Source organism: Thunnus thynnus, chromosome 10 (genome assembly GCF_963924715.1).
Source record: "Thunnus thynnus chromosome 10, fThuThy2.1, whole genome shotgun sequence".
NCBI lineage: Eukaryota > Metazoa > Chordata > Actinopteri > Scombriformes > Scombridae > Thunnus > Thunnus thynnus.
Window position 1 is genome coordinate 5,685,508 of NC_089526.1, and position 13,205 is coordinate 5,698,712.

Genomic DNA, 13,205 nt, shown 5'->3' on the forward strand with positions numbered 1-13,205 from the left:
TCGTGACTTTAACATCACTTGAAAAAATATATCCAACTTTAATAATCCACTGGGTAAGCGGAAGGAAGAATGCTTTCAAATCGTGAATCTTGACTTTAGAAGATTGTATGTAGGAAAAAATAGTTTAGTTGAAGGAGGTGATATCTTGTTCAGAATTAGAATCAACTTTAATGGCCAAGTGTGCTTCTGCATACAAGGAATTTAACTGGTTTACAGTAGTCTCTACTTATATATATATATATATATATATATATATATATCACAACAAAGTAATAGAAAAATGAAATAGAATTAAATAGGAATAATAGCAATAGAATAATGGAAGAAAATATGTATATACAAAATGGTATGTTCAGCCATAACACCATACAAAAGTTTTACAAGCATGCTCAGCGTACAAGTCATGGAACATAAAACAATGACATAATGTCAGCATAGCATGAAATATCAGGCTACGTACTATTGACAGCATGTGATTGACTTCAGGTACTTAACAGTCATGAAAACAATCGCCCTGCATTTATTATTATAGTTATAAGTAATTGTGTGTTATTGAATGGAACTTGGAATCAGTCAGGAAGCATGCTGAGTTTTGCTTTTGTAAGGATCGGGTGAAGTTTTTGGCCTTTTTGGCAATGGAAATCAACTGTGTGGCCGGAGCAGAGAGAAAATCTGAGAAAACTGACATGATTGTAGATGCAGCAAGGAGATTTCTGGGTGTTGTGGAAGTTTCTGAAGGTGTGCATCAGTTGTTGAGAGAAGCTTTTAGTCTCTCTTAAAAACCTGAAAAATGTATTTATAACAGAACGGGAAATGGACGGGAAGGGGTTGTAATTCTTTTATTTAGTATTTGGAGATTTTAATCTAAATACAGTAGATGATGAAGAAGAAGAACTGAACTTTGATTTTAACACATAAACACAAATTATAAACATTTACCGCAAGAAAAGCCCTCAACTTTTGATGGCCACCTGTTTTCTCTTTCATCCTTCCCTCCTATTAACAGCATACAATTGTCTTCAGGTACTACAGCCAGGAAACCCTGCATTTATTATTATAGTTATAAGTAATCATGTATTCTTGAACTGAACTTGGATTTCTATTCCCCCACCGCACTGTTTTCTATTTCAAACTAGCTCCACATATATATATGTCATATATAGTAATATATCAGTCAGAGGGATGAAATTAGTATTTTTACTTTACTACTTCAAGTACATTTTGGTGTTAATACTCATGTACTTTAACTTAAGTAGGATTTTTAATGCAGGACATCTCTGTATTGGTACCTTTACTTAAGTAAAGGAGTAATTTTCTTTTTTTCTTCTTTTACTTAAATGTAATTATTTATTTATGGTTTTTAAAGGCTACTGTTTTGGCTACTGTTTTGCATATATATATATATATATATATATATATATATATATATATTTTACTATCGTTTGTTATTTCATCTTCATCCATTTCTCCATTTAAACACATGCACGTACAAATTTTCCATCTTCTATCACTAGTTAGTGTGATGGTTGTGCACACTACTTCATAATAGTCTTTGGAGGCCCATTCACTTTAATTGCATTATATCATAGCACTGGTATACAGTATAAAATCCATTGAAATTTCAAAATATTCATGTACAGTTTGTGAGATATTATGAACTATATAATGACTTAAAGTCTACTGAGGACCATTCAGTCACATTGTACTTATAATTTCACACCTGTATACAGTACAAATGTAATTAGAATTTCAAAGTCTTCTATATTGCATGCTCATCAGCGGTACATGAGCTCATTTTCAATGACATGTACAGTTGATGAGTCATTTACATTTTCATGTGATTACAGTGTCATCCAAACTCATGCCAATCAGCATTAATGCGTACAGGAACTGAATGCTTCTCAAGTTTGGGTATTTTATTTTATTATGGTTTTGCTCGCTCCTCATTTGTCCTCATGTGGTTTCACACTTTAATATTTATTTTACATTGCAGAATTAAAAGACGGGTTCACAATTTTTCAAGTCTGCCTTAAAACAACAGTCAGGTGTCCAAATGAACATTGAAACAGGTTTTTCTTGCTGTAATTATTCCTCCTGTTCATACTGACCATTAGAAGATCCCTTCATAATGCACTGACAATGTAAATGATGGAGGACAAAATCAACAGTTCTCCTTCTGTGCAAAAATGTATTAAAAGTTTATCTGAAGCTAATATGAAGCCTCAGCCATCCAAATGTAAAGTCCCGCTTTTTGTTACTATACTTCCACCGCAGCTCAACAGGGAAACACAAAGAGGGAATTTGATGCTAACGAGACTGTAAATGTGTCAGATATCCACTTGATGTGATTAACTCAGACTGCTGAAGCCTCGTATAAGCTTCAGATCAACTTTTAAATGCATTTTTGCACAAAATGACTGTGCTGCTTTATCTCTGTTTATTTTGAAATCTATCCAGGAAATACAACCATCACCATTCATCATTCATTCTCTTATTTGCTCTACATGGTTGAAGAATAAAAAATGCTATATTTACTGTGTGTGTCAGTGTGTGAGAGTTCACATGGCAGCATCCTTTGCTGCTGTGTTTGGTGGTGATGTTTATTTTTCATGCTGCATGCTTGTTCTGCTATGACTGGCTTGAACTTGTGCACATAAGAGAGAGCACGACAACTGGTGTCAGATCCTTCCTGGCAGGAAAGAGTTTGTGCCACTGGCAGTCACATCATCTCCTCATGGACAATGTCATCTCCATCATCCAAAAAGGTTCACCAGAGACTTGGAAACCTAGAGACATAGATGTATTACTGTATGGACACAGGCTCAGGGGCCCCAAATCCAGAGCTTTAGTGTTGACAAGTCTCTGTTGAAAATATTCAATACTTTTTTCATTGAGTCAGTTCTCACATTTGCTGTGATCTGATGGTAAGCAATCTCAGTGTGAAAAACAAAAACTTGCTGGCAAGGTCTTTACACAGTGAGTTTAAAAGATGGGTTCACACATTTTCAAGTTTGTCTTAAAACAATAGTCAGATGCTCATATGAACAGGTTGAAACAGGTTTTTCTTGCCGTAATCATTCCTCTTGTTCATACCCTTCCCAATGTGTTTTCAATGTAAGTGATGGGGGACAAAATAATAGTCTTTGTGTAAAAACTGTATTCAAAAGCTTATTTGAAGCTCATATGAGACTTCAGCTGTCAAATAAAGTGGATATCTTCCAAAGTTAAAGTATTTTTAGTACAGAATGCCCCCTTTTTGTTTCCATGGACAGAGTTTCCCTGTTAATCTAGAGTGAAAAACTGTGAACCTATCCATTATTATTCTTCCATCAGGACAGATTTACCTCCCTAGAGGTGACACAAACAGATACATGAAGTCTTTTATTTTATCAGCTATAAACTTTTTAAACAAAATGTGGTTCGACCTACTACGTACTAGCTGTAGGTGTTACATGCTGTGCCCTAGTTTCTGCCTTCTTCTCATCTCTTACTTTCTGTGATTTTGGTGACAATGACAGCAGTGACGTTGGTGTTAACCTGTGTTCTTGTGTATTCTTTTGTACTGATTGCTGTTTTAAGTTATTGTTGTACTCTTGTGACCTATGCCATCACCAAGTCAGATCATATATATATATATATATATATATATATATATATATATGCTAATATAGTATCTCACTGCATACTTAGGCTACAGTAAACCTACATTAAAAACATCTCTGCTTTAAACAAATGTAACCTGCATTACAGGTTTGCTTTGATGATTTCCTATATTTTGTATAGTAAGCTAGAGTAGAGAGAAATGTCACTGCAGGTGAATCTGCAAAATACCACAGAAAAAGATACAAAATGACCGTTTGTGACAAGTGGGGTGCTCTAGCAGAAGTCTGAAGTTTAGGTTGTTGAGTGGGGATTCTACTCAACTATCTTCTTTAAACTAAATTTGGCAAATTACAAATCATACTAGGGTGACTAGTGGCTGCTAGATTCCAAAACAGACCAAATATTGTAATATATAATGTGCTAATTTGATATTTTAATGCACTGGAACAGGGGCAGATCACAGATTAAACTAAAAGGTGATAGATTTGTGCTTTCTTTAAAGTTGTTGAGTTGTTGATATTTACCAGCTAAATTAGTTGCATTTTGGTGAGTGCAGGCTGTAGAGTTGCAGGCAGAAGGTGAGTAGTGGACTGTTTTCTGACAACAAGGTAATGTAAGATAAGGTACACTCCATTTGTTCCCATGTGTGTCACATTTGTTTTGGACTCCACGCTGAAGGTCCACAATAAATAAAGAAATAAAAACCACCAACCATAAAACATATCAAAAATAGAACCAGCAAGACCAAAAACAAACAAATAAACAAACACACACCAAAAAACCAATCCATTAGTCTCTCTCAGTACTTTCTGACTCCCCTACAATGTCTGTAGCCCCAAGTCTTTGAGTTCCTACTTCCCACTAAAGATGTAAATCTTTTAAAACCATTACTCAAATTGCACAAAATTGTACATTTGTTGGGGACACTATGGTGCACTAGTGAGTATTTTCAGTATTACTCAAGTTATACTCAAAATGAACTACAGTGTGTGTTCATGGTAATGAATGATATGTTTTTCATTTTTTGGACAATGACATGACAATGATAATGGCACAGAAGAATAAAATAGATCTGCATCAGTCATCATCACCTGATCATCATCTGCCAGCACACATGCCCTTCATTTCCCAAAACACTGTATTGTGCAAAATATATCTGCCTACTTATCACAGTCCTCTGCCAAACTGCCACTGTTGCTGTGTGCCTTTGCATTCAGCCATCAGATCTGATCCTGGAGTTGCTGTGTGCCTTTGCATTCAGCCATCAGATCTGATCCTGGAGTTGCTGTATGCCTTTGCATTCAGCCATCAAACCTGATCCTGGATCCTGTAAGGCTACGTGAGACAAGTTTATTTGTACATCACATGTCATACACAAGGGGAATTCAAGGTACTTTACATAATGCATTAAATCATGTAGGTCATCAAGTAGGTTTGCACATATAGGCTGCAAGGAATTTGCCTTGGTGTTGTGTTGTGTAAACAAAATTAAGTACAGTAGTCCTAAATAACAAACAAATAAATAAAGAATTTACAATTTTTGAAAGAAAATATATTCCAGACGAGAAGAGCTGCTACAGGTTTAAATTTCAAATTGAAAAGAATGAGATGTACAAATATTGACCAGGAGTACAGTATATGCAGTGCAGAGGTTTAGGCTACAGACAAGCAGCAGTACTTTATTCTCTAACACACTAGGAGCCAATAAGAAAAGTACAGAATTTTGATTCCCTGCCTGCTCATCCAAGTCTCTTTCTCCAATCACTCTTCACCTGCTTCAGTCAGCACCTGATTGTCATTTGCCAGTACACCTTCCCATTGTCAGATCATCAGTGTTGCCTTTGCGTTCCACCGAATAAACATAATCCTACATCCTGAATCCCGTATGGAAAGGCAAGGCAAATTTATTTGTATATCATATCACATTTCATAAAACACTAAAATGCAGATTTAAAAGAATAAAAACCTTAAAAGAAATGCAAAAAGTTCATAATTAAGGTTCAGTTAAAGGAGGTGCAGAACATATAACATGCAGTTTTCAACCTGGGTTTAAAAATGGTCAAGTCAGAGCAAGTCTACTATCCTCTGGAAGTTTGATCCAGCACTGAGACCTGAGAACTTGTGTGGTGTGTTTAGTTAATCTAATCTGTTGGAAATTAAAGTATGGATTAATTTTTCTAAGCCCAAGTTATCGGTTATCTGAGATTCTTTCTAAAGGATTTGTCCTCACAGTTGATGTTAAAATCTCCCATAATCATTACCTCTTTATTGATGACAAAATATTTATACCAATACATTCCAGTTCCTTACAGTTTGACCAATGGATTTCATTACAGTGGATACTATCATTCACATAAATCATAACTCTTCCTCCCTTTGAGCCCACTCTATCTCTCCTGTAAATGTTAAAACCAGGGACTTTTAATGCTGCTGATGGAGTGTTTTCGTGAAGCCAAATCTCAGATAAACAAAGGAAGTCTAAACTAAAGTCCAATAAAAGATGATGGACTTGATCACTTTTAGATTTAATACTTCTTATGTTCAAATGCCCACCCAAAAGACCCTTTGGCTTAGCTTTAGAAGCCCAAACGGTTCTTGACTGATTGACAGTCCGAAAAACATCCCACTTCCTGTTCTTTGAGATCCGCCTATTCCTTACCTGCTCTCTTGTCGTGCCCTTTTGGATTAGTTTGACTGTCCAGACTGCCATCCCATTGTTAGCCTGGCCACTGCTTTAAGTAAATTTCCCTTAATCCTATACCTGCTTGCCTCATTACAGAGGGGGGGTTTCTGCCACTGGCTGTCAAAGGCCAGGAGGTGCAACAGGTTTATACCGTCTCCTCTTCTCAAAAGTGGACAACACCATCTCCATCATCAAAAAAGGTTCACCAGAAAGGTAGAATTGTAGGTTGTTGAGGGTTGGAAGCTTCAGATCTCTTGGGCTGGGAAAAAAAAAATTTGTTAGAGAGTCGCCTGCTCTCTCTTTGATGAACATGTGACTCAAACTCAGAAGCATCTTCTTTAAACTAAATTTGGCCAATTATAAACTGGCTGCTAGATTCCAAAACAAACCTAATACTGTAATAATTTACCTGCTAATTTGATATTTCAATGCACTGGAGATGGGGCAGATCACAGATGAAACTTTGTGTTGGCCGGCAGAATAGTTGGCAAACGCCAAAAGTCCTTATTCAACTGTTTACGGAAAGGATGAGAAAGAAAGCCAGGAGTATCCTGGCAGATAGCTCCTATATGGAAGAGGATTAGGGCCACATGTGAAAATTTTATTTCAGTTCTGAGTCAGAATTCTGATTAATTCTTTATATATTATATATAATTCTTTATATATTCTCTAATCCTCTTCCATACTCCCATCCTCTATTCAGCCAGTTTTAGCCTCTTAGCTCCCGGAGGTACTAAAGAGTGCCTCTGAAAACTAAAAGTGTATTTAAGAAGTCCTTCATTCCAAGTGCCATCAGTGTTCTTTACTCTGCAAAGTGACTGATGAGAACTAATCCTCAGACATGAACTGTGTTTTATGTGTAATGTGACTTTGTCTAAGTGTTTGTTTTACTGACTGCTTCGCTGTCTTTATGTTGTAAGAATCATGTGTAGTGTGTCTTCATGTTTTGGTGAGCTGAAGACAATTTTCCACCCTGGTGGACAATAAAGATCTATTCTGCTCTGTTCTATTCTAAACTCAAAGGAGATACATGTATTCACCTCTGATGGTGAAATAAAGTTATTACTAGCTTATTTATTTGCAAGTGCAGGGTGTATATTTGTTGGCAGAAGGCGAGGTGTGGATTGTTTTGGTAAGCCTATGTAAGATACATATTTGTCCCAATGGGCAAATTTGTTTTGGATCACACTGCAGTTCCACACCTGATCGTCATGTGCCAGCACATCACTCTGTTGTATATATATACCTGTACTCTTACCCTTGGCCAGATCATCAACGTTGCTTTGAGCCTTTTCATTCAGCCACCTCAACCCGATCCTGAACATCCTTTTACCCTTTTACAGCACAAACAGCGTATCAAGGTATGTGGTTGTAGCTGAATAGCCATGCTCTCAACTATACAGTTTGGAGGGTTATTTTTTGGCTACATATAATTACTTAATTGCCATCAGTCATTCATTTTACAAAAGTAATTCCATTTTTATGCACTTTGGATATCCAATATCTGGAACAAAGCATTAGATTGTTGGGTCAGGGATAAACTTCATACATTAATAATGATGACAATATAAATTTCTTCAGTGTAATTCTATTATTGACTGTAATCTGTCTCAACCAGAACAATGAAACACGGTTCAGTTCTGCTGTTGCTGCTCTTCCTGGGAACGTGCTCGGCTTCCACCTACAGTACGGTACACTACGGTATGTCTGTGATATCTGTGTTATAAGATATTAACAAGTATTATTGCCAAATAATCCTGGTGCCCTAAAATGGATAATTAGTTATATGTAAACAATAAAAAGATGGTGGACTGATAATAAAGATTCATGTGGCTTGGATGTTTTATATAGATTTTAGCACCGTGCACAAGTTTTGTTTTTTTTGTTTTTTTTTAGGGTGGGGTGTTTATGGTTATGCTTATGTCACTTATAGATGGTTAGTTTTATGTATAATACAAATTAAAACAGAATATATTATATTTCATTATTTGTTTAATGCAGTGAAAGGTGACATACAACCCTAAATGTATTTGTCACAGTAGACTCTACAAGTTGTTTATGCATTTAATGTCTAATTTTAGCAACCAAAGAGCCAGATATAACAGATCATAAAGAGAGAATATTGGCCTTACACCAGGTGGACAAAAACAAGACTCCAAATGAATGATTATGTAGCTCCATAACTGCTGGATGTGGAAAAAAGCAACAGTTTGCAAACAAGTTCTACATATCAACTTAAAGATGTCATTGTTGTATTCACAACTTGTCACCGCTGCCCGCAAGATTGAATTTTGTGGCACAACGATTGCAAGGTAAATAGCAGAATTACAGCATCCGTCTGGACCAGAGTGGTGGACCAAATGTCCCTATGGGCACTCTGCTAATGTGGCTGAAGACAAAGCATTCAAATCACATGCAGACCACAGGATGGGCACACAGAGGTTTTCAGGAGTGATATAAATTCCTCCACAGGGATAATCAACATTAAGCTTTGGAGAAAAAACAAGTGTGTATTTCTTTCACAGAAAATGTGGCCTTGCGTGGCAAAGCAACTCAGTCACACCGCTACAGGGGATCGTGGGATGCTTTTGGGGCTGCTGACAACGCCATTGATGGAAACCGTGGATCTAATTACAGAGCCGGTTCATGCACCCACACTGTAGCACAGACCAACCCCTGGTGGAGGGTGGACCTGCTGGAGTCCTACGTGGTCACCTCTGTCATCATCACCAACAGAGGAGACTGCTGTCCAGACAGGATCAATGGGGCAGAGATTCACATCGGTAACTCTTTACGAGACAACGGTGCCAGAAACCCAGTGTAAGTGAACATCCAGTAATTACTCATTAGATTCAGGACTTCTCCCTGGAAATCATTAAACAGATATTATAAACCACCCAGATCCTGATGTAGCCCATCTTCCCTCTATATATGTAGATGGGGCCCTGAGTTCTTTATCCCAATTAACTTTGATATTGTAAAGCTGATTAACTTAATGTTATTCATATTGGTTCACTCTAGAAACCTTATACCTCTCGGATATAACTAAAAATTGTGAAACCACAATATAGTAAACAATTGAGTGTACTAGCCCTTTAACACAGGCAATGTACCTGTGAAACCCTTTTCTACCATCAGCTGTTTGTTGTTTAGCAGGACAACATGTTGCTTAGTAATACAGGCAGCAGAAATTCTAGGACTCGTGAACTATATTAATAATAATAATATTAATAATCTTATACAAGTTAAGTTTTTTTTTCAGATATATAAAATAACCTTTAAAGTACTTCAGTTATAAAATGCATTCATGCACTGTTTCCTCTCTCTCTCTTAGGGTTGGTGTAATTCCTAGTATCCCAGCAGGCAGGTCTTATACAGTAACTGTTACAAAACATGTGGAGGGACGTTATGTGGTTGTGTTTTTACCTGGTAAAGGAAGGATCCTCACACTCTGTGAAGTGGAAGTCTACGGGTACCGTGCCCCAACTGGTGAGAATTGAATATGTGGCTGAAGACACACAAATTTGATTTGCTAGGTGATGCTGGCGCCTCATTTTCTTTACAGCTGTGGTCACAGCAGGAGTTACACTGCATTCATTTGAATAAAGAAAATGAGTGACATGCATGTACTTCCTGCTACAAATAAATCTCTGGTGGTATCTATTTGAACTGAGGCCCCATTTACACCTGGTATTAACATGTGTTCTGAATCTGGATGCGTTATCTAGATAATGACATCCAATCAATGGGTCTTTGCATTTACACCTGGCTTTAAAATGTGTTCTCATTTTCTCAGCTTTTCTTTCCTTGTGACTGGATCTTAATATGTAAATTTTCTAGGCGGAGCTGGCGGACTTCTCAGTAAACATACTGCGTACCATGTCAAGGAAACTGTCGTCATTCACTTTTTTGTGAAGGAGGACTTCTAGTTACAGCTACGTGTAGCTTTTACAGAACTTGCTTTAGTAGGCAGGAAGAGCGAGATGACCTTTAAACTTACTGGTATGATTTTTTTCTTATGAATCTGGTCATGCTGTATGGATTGCATTTACACCTGGCTGAGATCTGATCACAATGCGAGCCCGACCACCTCCAAATGTTACCTGGCCAATCCGATCACATTCCAATCACAATGCGTTCTTAGCGCGTTTAACATATGTTTTCCTTATCTAGGTACAGGTGGTATTTGAATTTTTAATTTAATTTAATGCCAGGTGTAAATGTATTAATTGTATGTTTGAGTTCAGACATATTTATACCTCATTTACACCTGGCATTAACATGCGATCTATATCTCGATAAGGAAAACGCATGTTAAAGAAGGGTGTCAACGCACTCAGAACGAATTGTGATTGGAATGCGAGCGGAACGCCAAGATAATATTGGGAAGTTGTCAGGCTCGCACTGTGATCAGATCTCAGCCTGGTGTATATGCAATCTGTACATTATGAGCAGTGATTTAGAAAAAATTGGTGTCTATTCGTGGCAGCAGCTTCCTTTACTGGGGATGCAGATGTTTGTTGTAAAGTCTGCCAGCCATGCTTAAATAATATGCAAAGCTAATTTGCATATTGAAATTTAAATTTTCAATTTTATCAAATAGTTAATTTTAATTCAATTTTATAAATCACAACAAAAATCATCACTTTTCACATAGAGCAGGTCAAAGCCGTACTCTTTAATTTAGAGACTCAACAATTCCCCCATGAACAAGCGCTTGGCGACAGTGGCAAGCAAAAACTCCCCTTTAACAGGAAGAAACCTCAAGCAGAACAGGACTCTAGGTGGGCAGCCATCTGCCTTGACCAGTTGGGTTGAGAGAGAAAGTAAGAGGGAGGGGGAGAGGGGGGGAGAGAAACACAGAGACGCATTCTAACACAACAATAACAATAACAACAATAACAATAATAGAGATATGACTAGCAATAACGATAGCAGTAAACCAAAAAATAATAATAGTAATGATAATGTATCCAGATTCAGAGCACATGTTAATACCTGGTGTAAATGGGACCATGGTGAGACTCAGAAGTATCTGGTCAGCTGGTTTATTTAGAAAAACATTGAACATCTTTTAAACTTTCATAGGAGATAATAATTGATAAATCCTATGAGGAAACAATTTCTCAAATGTTACTGGCATCCTGGATAGTTGCCGAAAAAATATTTGCAAATGTTTTGAATAATAATAATAAAAAAAAATCATTTTTATATTTTATTATACACAACATAAAATCTCGTACATTTTCTACTGTCAACTGCTGGTGCATCCAAGTTTTGCAACAAGCATCTGCACAACTATACATAAACTCTCCAGATGTCACTGTAGTTACTTCTCACCACTGGAAAGGACAACAATATGCAGTTTTACTTTTAGGTTCAAACATCCACAAATTGGGGCCACCTTGTTCTGCAGATAGCAAGGAAAACTATGTATCAGTGCTGATGTTTGCAAATGTGTCCTTTTGTACAGGAGAGAACCTGGCGGTCCAAGGAAAAGCCACACAGTCATCATTGTATTCATATCTTGGAAATGCATATTATGCTATAGATGGGAATCGTGCCAGCAACTGGAACAAGGCCTCTTGTGCTTGCACTCTCTGTGAATTCAATCCCTGGTGGCGACTGGACCTGCAGAAAACCCATAAAGTGTTTTCTGTTAAGATAACCAACAGAGATGCACACGCACAACGACTCAATGGAGCTGAGATCCGCATTGGAGATTCTCTTGCAAACAACGGCAACAACAATCCCAGGTAGTTTAAAGCCCATTATTAAAATACTACTATGACTGAAAGTTGGTCATTTATGGATATTCGTCATTAGGTTATTTAGCATTAACTTATATTTATATTAACCTTTAAAACCAAATATGAGTATCCATGTAAAAGTAATTTCTTTTTCCCCTAGGTGTGCTGTGATCTCACACATCTCTGCAGGTTTTACCCAAACATTCCAGTGTAACGGGATGGATGGTCGCTACATTAACATAGTCATTCCTGGAAGAACCGAGTACCTGACCCTGTGTGAGGTGGAGGTGTATGGCTCTAGACTGGATTAGATCTCACAAGGTTCAAAATGACAATTTACATAGATAGTATTTAGCTGATGCGCTTTTATAGATTCTGGTTGCAATCATAGCTTAAGCTTTACTTATGACATTGACATCATTAGAGACAACATATAGTTAGATCACATTAAAGCTGCATTAATAAATGTTTGACCATTAGGGGGCAGAATAATTCCAAAATAAACTGACAAACACAGACCTGACATCATCATCTACCAAATAAATTCGTTATGGCTAATATGTTAGCAAACAGTTGCATTCATTTGGAGTCATGTATCTACCTGCAGGATGAATGTGAATCCAATATCCAGTCTCTTTTTAGCTCTAGTTTGGTGTCCATGACTCCCGAGAAAAACATCTGTTCTATAGCTTCTAGATACTAGATGAAGAGCTGAATTTGTCAATTATTGTCAATGAATTCCTGTTCAGCCTTCTACCCAATAACAAATATACATCTATCCTAGGTTGACTACACATGTGTGTTTGCCTTATGCCTTTGTCCTCTTTGATTTTGATGAAAACCCAGTTATGTTGAAACATTAGTCTGCTTGCATTATTAAAGGCTGCATATCAATCAGTGTGCTCGTCTTTTCTCTCTGAAGTGTACTATGGGTTTATCAGAGCCTTTTGAGTAGTGAGACTAAACCATACAAATGTGTAAAACCAAAACAATGAGCAAAATAGACTAAAAGGCTCTGTTGGTGATAATTATGTTTGTCACTACGAGTGACACTTTTCACATTACACATAATAATGTAATTCAGTGTAGCGTAAATATCAGGATTGGAGCTTTGAGAATAGATGTAACAAAATATTGTGGAGGGAGCTTCATCTCTGTCCTTTCTAGAC

The 13,205-nt window shown here is 37.0% G+C and overlaps 1 protein-coding gene across 1 annotated transcript; it reads left to right on the forward strand.

The window, feature by feature from the left end:
• Window positions 1-7,908: 7,908 nt before the first annotated feature.
• Window positions 7,909-12,930, forward strand: LOC137190887 (uncharacterized). The gene is made up of 5 exons (XM_067600605.1): window positions 7,909-7,972; window positions 8,812-9,106; window positions 9,621-9,775; window positions 11,760-12,042; window positions 12,197-12,930. Exons 1-5 carry the CDS (start codon window positions 7,909-7,911, stop codon window positions 12,345-12,347), a joined length of 948 nt encoding a protein of 315 aa, XP_067456706.1. The 3' UTR covers window positions 12,348-12,930.
• Window positions 12,931-13,205: the final 275 nt, after the last annotated feature.

What these genes read in the sequence shown, in the direction of transcription:
- LOC137190887 (XM_067600605.1), top strand. Translation starts at nt 7,909, where the DNA reads ATGAAACACGGTTCAGTTCTGCTGTTGCTGCTCTTCCTGGGAACGTGC. An exon ending in AACGGTGCCAGAAACCCAGT is followed by an intron (nt 9,107 to 9,620) that starts GTAAGTGAACAT and finishes TCTCTCTCTTAG; the next exon opens with GGTTGGTGTAATTCCTAGTA. An exon ending in CGGGTACCGTGCCCCAACTG is followed by an intron (nt 9,776 to 11,759) that starts GTGAGAATTGAA and finishes CCTTTTGTACAG; the next exon opens with GAGAGAACCTGGCGGTCCAA.